The sequence below is a fragment of the Belonocnema kinseyi genome, chromosome 5 (genome assembly GCF_010883055.1).
Source record: "Belonocnema kinseyi isolate 2016_QV_RU_SX_M_011 chromosome 5, B_treatae_v1, whole genome shotgun sequence".
NCBI lineage: Eukaryota > Metazoa > Arthropoda > Insecta > Hymenoptera > Cynipidae > Belonocnema > Belonocnema kinseyi.
Window position 1 is genome coordinate 110080047 of NC_046661.1, and position 9264 is coordinate 110089310.

At 35.1% G+C, this 9264-nt stretch overlaps 1 protein-coding gene across 7 annotated transcripts in view; it reads right to left on the reverse strand.

The window, feature by feature from the left end:
• Positions 1 to 9264, reverse strand: part of LOC117173974 (homeobox protein AKR-like) — a 154525-nt gene that overhangs the window by 22536 nt on the left and 122725 nt on the right. For 2 of the 7 annotated variants that reach the window (XM_033362638.1, XM_033362633.1), the window contains exon 1: positions 7494 to 8304. The exons of 4 other annotated variants lie outside the window; for them this stretch is intronic. In XM_033362638.1, the coding sequence (XP_033218529.1) occupies positions 7494 to 7677 (184 nt within the window). In that variant the 5' untranslated portion in view covers positions 7678 to 8304. Of the gene's footprint in view, positions 1 to 7493; positions 8305 to 9264 lie in introns of those variants that run through there. One more of the 7 variants, XM_033362637.1, reaches the window with a different exon arrangement.

Below are 9264 nucleotides of genomic sequence, written 5' to 3' on the forward strand. Positions count from 1 at the left end.
ATATTTTACATGCATACATGCATACATATGCATATATAACAGATCGCTTTGAATATTCTGTTCACAAAAATTGTATATGGAGTTGAAAAGGATACCGCACAAAACAAATTTAGTCGTAACTGGTCCAAGCCCTTTTGTGAAATTTCTTCCAATTTTACCAATAACGAAATAAATCGAAAGACAATTTTCGAAGTTGTTGAAAACTGGCTAACAATCTAGAATCTAGATAACGGACTATAAATGAAAAATACATGAAATTTCGAAAAAGTATCGGTAGTTTGTTTAATGACAATTTTTCTAGTTCCAATAATGTTAGCGGAGGAAAATTTTCATATGAAACAAAATTATGGAACGCTGAAAGTTATCGGCATTCATTTCTAGAATGGTTCAATTGCAAATGTTCCAGTACTAAATTTTTCACTTTTTAATGCTTCATTCCGCATTTTAAAGTTGAACCGATAAAAAGGTTTTTTCTTGCGTGAAGCAAATATCCACTACCGCTACTGAAATGTAACATACATGTGTATTAAATTTAATATACAGGTCAGTATAGCAATGTGCGTGAAAACTCAACGTGCTTTAATTACTTTAAATATTGTCAAATATTCTCAATTAAATCAATAATCTAGAATTTGTCGACTAAATTATTATTTATTATGAAAGTGCAATTTACGGGTAAAACTTTTTCCTAATTTCGCTCTAAATAGTACAAATTTAGGGTGAAGACAGTTAATTGTAGGTTAGGTCTGTTATCTATTTGCTTAATTGAACTTTTCGACTGGAGATCCAATTTTATTTCTGGTTAACAGGAATAAGGTATTATGTTTTATTATTTACAATCGAAAATTACAGCTAAACTTATTTTTAATTTGTGAAAAATGGAATTATCTGATTTTTCTTTTCAGTGATTAACATGAATGTATATGAAATTTATTATAGTCGCCCCTAATGGCGATTTCATATGCTTGATATATTAATTTTAATACACATGGGTATATTAAATTTAATATTATTTTTAACAATATATATTACCGTGATATAAGTTAAGAGGTCAAAGCACTAGACTTTGAAAGCGATTGGCCCCCAAATTGAATACTCATCAGCCGGGCCAAATACTGTTTTTTGACATTGTTTCCGCTCATTCTTCGCAAAAGAAAGTGAAAAACAATTCTTTATAAAATCTATAAAAAGCTTAACGAAATTTGTATAATTTTTTGCAAATATATTAAGCAGTGTCTAGTCGCCCCGAAGAATTGGAGGAGCTAGAAAGGGGGATGGATTAGTCGTCCCGAAATGTCGGAGACTATATAAACTTATCATAAATATTTTACTACTTATCCGGGATTTGGGGATGGCGAGACACATCGAAGATATTAATCATTTGCTTTTGAGGAAGAATGGCTTAAGGCCAAAAGCTTTCTCTTTTCGATGACAATGATCGGTCATTCATTAGTCGCTTTTTAGTAGTTAAATTTTTGAACTAAAAAATAATAATACACGTACAATATTGAATTACATACGAAATTCTTTAAACTCTTGTGATTTCAAGTCGAGATATATTGCATTTTCTATTAAAAGAGATGAATTTTGTCTAAAGGAGTTCAGTCTACAAACTAATAATTGAATTTTCATGCCAAAAAGACTAATTTTTAGAAGACACTGGAATTTTCAAATGAAAACATTCATTTTCAATCAAGAAAGATGATTTTTATAAAAAAAAAATTAAATCTTCAGTACCAAGCGTAGGCGAACGAGCAAGAGTCGAATACTAGTAAAGAAAAAACACAAGCCATAAAAGTTCACCTGCCCCTTCCTGCAGACGATATTCTTTATATCAAATGCATGATTTCATTTGTCTTTTTTTGTAACGCAAGTATGACTTCGGCTCATATGGAGGAATTTCAAAAACTTTATTTTCACTTCAATATGAATATAGGGAACTTTTTAACAAACGGAAATTTTGGAACGAATCCCCCAAAAAATACACGCGAAAGTGACATTTGGTGGATATTACTAACACTCATGTATTCCGCAGTTTATGAAACTAGAAAGAATTTCTCAAAAGGACTTGGACCAATTATTTATGGCGAATATATAAATTACCAAAAATTTTGAACATGTTTTAAATATTTAACTGTCTTAAAATTTCCAGAAATTAAAACTATTTTAAAAATTCCGGAGATTTTCGGAAAATTTTGATAATTGATAGGCAAAGAACTTATTGCTTCCAGTTGGTACAATAATACATTATAGTAAAAATCTCAGTATAAACAAATTTTAAAATATGGGACAAAAGTACATATTGCAGATGAAGATTTTGCCCGGACTGAAAGGCTTTTATACCTGCAGATGGATTACAATAATTCTGAAAAAATCTATATGAATTTCTTTTATGCTTTCTATGCACAATGGTAAAATTTAGTCAGATATAATCGTTTGCTATTAAGTTGATAATAAAAGAGCAGTGACGCCTCATCTCTGAAACTAAAGAACGTACCCTTTTGGCTTCTGAAAATGGTGTATGCAGTCAGTAGTGTGAATTAGAAAAATGATGGGCTTAAATATTTAAAAAATTATCTTTTCCTTCGGAAAATATAAAAGGCTTTAAAATTATCCAATCAGTCGTACTCTTAGCAGTTTAGAGTGCAGTTCCGCCAATAACTGAAAAGCCCTTTTTATTATCCGAAGAAAACAACTTTTTGCTCATGGACACTAGATACATAATTTTTAGAAGCCAAAAATGGGCAATTGGCTTTAAGAATGATGTTCCTACGGTCTTTAGTTTCCGAGATGAGACTTCACTACTCTTTTGTTATCAACTTAACGTTTGAAAAATTCTAGTCTGTATTAGTATAGGCAAAACCTTCACCTGCAACATGTACTTTGTCTCATATTTTTAGAATTTTTTTTACAAGCATCGACAAGGGCTGAAATTAGTCATGTGTTATAAAAAATAATTTTATTTTTAACCAAATAAGAGAATGTTCAACCAAAATAGTTGAATTCTGGACCAAGTGGCTAATAGTGTGCGGGGGGGGGGGGCAACCATTGTAGCAATTACCCTACTCGTACATATATAAATGAAGTCACGGGAATCTCATTTTCTTAGCTGGAACAATAAGATAATTTAGAGAATAGGGTAAGTTGGAAAATAGAGGTAGATACTGACGTAACAAAGGCAAGGGTCTGTTGGTCCCGCACGGGTCTCGAGATACACTTGTAAAGCAATTGAACTCAGTTGACTTTAGAATCGCGTCGACTGTTTTGTATCTGAATGTCTAACGTTTCGTTCAGTCGTACCTACTATCGGCGAGAAAACTATAGGCATCTGCCTTTGAAGCTTAACAACTCAGTCAAAAAAAATGCTAGCGCAACAAAAGCACAGTCATTTAAAAGCTGAAAGTGTTCTACGTTAATGAACTTGAAGACGTTTATGTAAAAAAAATTTTGTGCTTAGCAGACTGAAAAATGTAAAAAAAAGTAAGGATTTTTGGGTACATTTAAAAACAGTCAAGTTTAGAGCATTATTTCTTATACAAGGGGCGATGGAAAAAATTTGAAAAAATTCATGAGTATGAGGACAACTGCTGTGAACCACTTGCAGTTAAGAAATTTGAAATATTATAAAAATTGTTGTTTAAAAGTACAAAAATGTGCAACTATATTATCTTCAGTTCTAATACAGATATTAAAGCGATTCAAACTGCAAACTGGAATTGATAGGCTCTGTATTTATTTTCAATCACCCGGAAGGATGTGTTAGTCTTTTTTGTGAAAATCGCGATATTTTTAGACATTTTTTGCTTGTTGGAAAACAAGTGACAGAAAGCAGGGGGGGGGGCTTTTTTGTTTTACTGCCGACCGCTAATACCATTCTTCGGCCCCTAGTTCTGAATGCTTGGATGGCACTTGGCCACGGGTCAAAGAAAGGCACCAGCGGTCGGCAGTAAAAAAAACGAGCCCCCCCCTCTTTCTGTCACTTGTTTTCCAACAAAAAAAATGTCTAAAAATATCGCGATTTCCACAAAAAATGAGACTAGCACATCCTTACGGGCGATTGCAAATAAATACAGAGCCTATCAATTACAGTTTGCAGTTTAAATTGCTTTAATATCTGTATTAGAACTGAAGATAATATAGTTGCACAATTTTGTACTTTTAAGCAACAATTTTTATTATGTTTTAAATTTCTGCACTCCAACTGGTTTACAACAGTTTTCCTCATACTCATGAATTTTTTTCAAATTTTTTCCATCGCCCCTTGCATAAGAAATAATGCTCTAAACTTGATTGTTCTTAAATGTACCCAAAAAACCTTACTTTTTCTTTACATTTTTCAGTCTGCTAAGCACAAAATTTTTTTTACATAAACGTCTTCAAGTTCATTAACGTAGAACACTTTCAGCTTTTAAATGACTGTGTTTTTGTTGCGCTAGCATTTTTTTTGACTGAGTTGTTAAGCTTCAAAGGCAGATGCCTATAGTTTTCTCGCCGATAGTAGTTGTTTGCCCGTCGTGGCAATAACTCAAGTTTACCTTCGAGAAACTCGACGACGCAAAAGCGAACGAGGACGGACAACGTGTGAGAGCCTCAGGGCTATTCAATTTTTACCTAACTCGACTAAAACATCTCATGGAATTTATAACTGATTTACTTACAGTCAGGAGACAGAAGACGCCTGCTATCATGCATAGCACATCAAATTCGTTAAGAAAGAGCCTATTATCAAACAAATTACAATAATGCGAAAACAAGCCAATGGGGACAAACACCTCTCAGTTTGTGAGATACTTTTCCCATCGTATTTCAATTTCCATTCAGAAAAATGTTATTGCAACTTGTTGATATGTGTGTCACTTAATTTTACATCATGAATAAGGTGCGTGCAGTTGCTGATCGACCCGACCATTAAAATTCCCAGCATATCGAGCCGAGGCTACTAACCAACTATTCGATTAAATTTCGACCCACTTCAAAGCTGTTTCTTAGAATCAAAATTGGTCAATCGCATTAAAAAAATTCAGATCAAAGGAACATTAGATAGATAGGATAATTTTGTATACTTGATAATTATTTGTGAAAGGAGACCTCCTAGAAACAAAGAACAGACATGCTTTAAATTTGTACAAGATGGGTATGCAGAACAGAACCTGACACTTTGGTTATATAACTTGTTCCACTCGCTCACTGATTCGTAACTTTTAAATTTTATGTGAAATAGAGGAGAATAGCGACAACAATTTCAAACAGTTTGAAAATGTTGAAACAGAATGAAAAATGTATGCTCAATAGAAATTCGCAGATTGATATAATCATCCCATCAGTTTTCTTAAAAGAAACAGATTCACGAAAAGCACTCGTGAATAATTTTTGTTGCAGTGCTGCTGTTGTATTTATCTTTTTAAAGGAAAGGCAGAAAGAAGCAGATGGACAATTTCAATAAAATTCGGAAAGAGTAGAAATCGTAAAATGGGAACATAATGAACCACTGGTGCGCCCTAACGCTAACCTCCTTGACATCTGCTTGCGCACGCGGCGCCTCGTTGTTTTGCATTGAATACGTCTATCATACACGCTAAATACATATTCAATCACCAGCCAGCACTCAACATGTGATTATTTTAATATTTGAGTGCTGAATTGTCATTTAAAAAAATAATAAAGTTTATGAAATGGAGTGTGAAATGGAGCTAAAATTAAAATCGTCAGAGAAAATGGATTTAAAACCTAAGTATTTGATAAATAATAATATATTTTGAATATAATAAAGTACGATGAGTTTCTCGTGAAATGAAATGATAAAATGTGGATTCTTAGCAAGGTTGAAATTAGCACACACAGAGAAGGAAAAGGAGAAACAGTGTTTGGAGTCTTTTTTTCTCAATTCTCGAACCGCAAGTTTCAGTTAGCAACCACGTGGCGAGCGGCTGGATATCTGGATACGGGGTCCACGTATCTCCGAGCACGGTACTCACGCGCATCGAGCACGTTTTTCCCTCCGAGGCACGAGAGTGGCGCATTTTCATTCAGAAAGATCGAATGAAGACTCACTTTCTTCAAAAATTCTTCTAAAAATTAAAATGAAAATAAAGGAAAAGGAGACAAAAAGATCAAAGAAAAGAAAGGTAAAAAAGAATTGCAAATGTCAAACTGACAAGCTTAGAAGAGAACATTTTTGAATTTCAAAGGAAATGTCAAAAGGACTGAGTGCAAACTTAATATAAGAATAAAAAATCCTAAATTCTGATCGTATGCGATGCTGGCGCAATTATCAAGGGTTTGATAGAAGAAGATGACAAATTAATGTAGGCAAAGAGTTGTTATAAAAGTCAGGAACCATCTATAGAAAAAAGAGTGAAATTTAAATGAACCTTAACAGTTAACGGATAATACTGCGAACAAAGGTTCGGTAGAACTTCCGTTGGCCTCCGGATCACGTTAAGAACCGGAAGAAACTTCTCCAATAACGCAAGAGTGGCGAAACGACCTGGGAAGTATGCTAACCAAGAGCCTTTCGGATGACAAGTCTGATGTTTGACATCTGTCAGATGAGAAATTTCCCTAAGACCCAATTCCTATTCAAAAGTTGGGGATTTTACGACCTACCACGTGCTGAGACTTAACTTTTATCACGGGTCTGGAAGATTATGTTCAAAATTCTGTACTTTCATTACTATTATTGTTGCACTTTTAAATGAAAAGAATCTTTCATTTTGACATAAACATTTTAAAGATTTTTAAACCAGTGCTGCCTTTGGACCGTACAAATTGGATATAAGGAACAACCCAACATTTGAAAAATATAGGGGAGTCATAATAATTATAATTTATTTAAATAATATTTACAAGCTTAAGCATCTATTTTGCAATTGTCAGAGCAATAGCGATTTTTTTTCTAAAGCTGAATTTGTATACAGTTTATACATCAAGAAGTTTTAGAAGATCGCACAATCTGAAGATATTTCTAAAACATTGTTTAATACCAACACAACAATAATGTCAATTATCATAATCTGAAACAATACTAACAACCTCCAACTGAAGAAATAATTTATAAGAAGAATAAAAGCCTTAAGAAGATTAAGCAACTTGAAAAGATTATAAAAACAAATTAATATCTATTACCTACATCTGAGAACAATGACTTCAAGAGGAATACTTCTAATTGATATGCAACCCAAGTGTTGACAATACAAAACAATATCCTGAGTATTTCCATACTGAAACATCAAAATCTTTCACTGTCAAAAGCTCTAATAAACAGTCTAAAACCCAAATGTCATCTAAAATCTAAACAATAATGTAATGAGTGTGAAAAAGATGGTGAAAGGAAATGAGGATGTGCCACTTTCTGGCAAAGTGTGTAAAGAGATCGATAAATTGAACCCTGTGCCAAAGAAGATTCGGCTGAATAAAATGTTGAACCCTTGGTTTCGGGAATAAAGGAAAGGAAGGAGAATGACAGCTGTGTCGGCTTGGTTGCTCGCTCTTACCTGGCGAGAGCATCGCCGACCCGTGCCTAGGGAATCTGGGTTCTCCGATTTGCAAACTTCGGTGTTCCATCGGACGATGGCGAGGATGATGATGATTGGGACGATAAGAGGAATGATGATGATGGTAGTCATTTGGCTGCATCGTACCTGCCCTTTCGTCGTTCACACTTTCCTCCAGATGCATCGTAGCTGGTTTAATTTCACTCGATGATTGATTTCTTCTTCTGGATATTCCTCTCTTGAACTTTGGAGTGTTCAAGATGGCTGGGATGACAAACACTATGATTCCAGTTGACTGTCACTCAACAATTCTCCGAGTGGTTTTTAAAGTCTCCCAATGATCAGCTAAGGGTTACCAAAGATTGTCAATTCTTAAGGCTGGCTGTTTAGGACTAAGGTGTTACCCAACAATTGTCAATTCTGGATTTCTCAACAACACTTCAACACTGACAACTGACACTTCTCGAATCCCAGCACTCGCGCACTTGTAGAAGAATTCATAATCCTCGGATCACAGAACTCTTTCAAGAAAATTCAGCCAACATGTGACAGCTACCGAGTTTCTTCTTTTTCCAAGATGACAACCGCGTGGAGATTTGCGAAGACGTCGGCAAGGGCGACGTTACCCGGAACTTTCGGCGCGACTGCATTTGACCAGTCAGGTTCCTGGTCACCAGTTTGAGTGGACAAACTTTGGGGATGTTCGAGACGAACTCCAGGGTTGTTGAATAGAGAGCACGTTTTCGTAAGAACACAAGACGGAGGCCAGAGCGAGACTGATCTGAGAACGCACCGAGAACAGCAACGCCGGCTTGACAGACCGGGTCTCGGGGCGAGTCGGTAATGCTTTCCCTCTGCCCCGCATTGTCAAGAACGTCAATCCCCACCAATTGGCCTCCATACCGGTTGGCGGGAAAACGTATCTCATGACAGCTGCCGCCGGCCGGGGCCGGTTACCCTTCTTCAACTACCAATGTCTCGACATTCGTTTGCTTCAGCCAGCACGAGTTTCTTCTTCTATGTTCTTCTACGTCTCCGGGTCTTTCGGAATCACATGTGTATGTCTCAAGACCACTTTTCTCGCGGTTTTGTAGAGATTTTTTAACGTCCCCTAGTGATGCTTCGTACTTTGGGGGGATTGGAAAAAAGGGAGTTCGATCAGAAGAAATTTGGGGTCCAAAGAAAGAGGCCTAGTAGGATTGCCATGAATATGTTCTACTTTCTTTGATCACTTTTCTTTAGACTTAGATTTACAGTTTAGGTCTTAGGATGTCGAAGAGTAATGTCAAATCCAATTGAAAGAGAATTCAGAATGGCCACTCAAACTCTTACATTTTTCCCGGTTAACCTTTAAGCGGTTATGGAAACAGTGTATATTAATTTCTTTATTATACTATACATTTTGAAAAGAATTAAACATTTTAGAACTCTAAGGTTAAATATGTAATGCAAATTATTGTAAAAGTGATTTCAGACCTCATCGCCGAAATGCTTTTGAAACGGGGGAAAATAGAGTGATTTTTAAATAAAATGGGGCAAAGTAGAATTTTTAACCCAAAAAAATTATTTATGGACCAACAATATCATAAAACACAACCAAAAAAAGATTAATTTTTAACAAAAAAAGATTAATTTTCTACTAAAACACGAATTTTCCATCAAAAAAGACAAAGGGGGAGGGTCGGTAAGGCCGGTTTTTGGCCTAATTTATTTTTGGACCAAAAAATCTGAAAAAATCATGGTATTATCTTATAAGTATCCCGAGTCGATT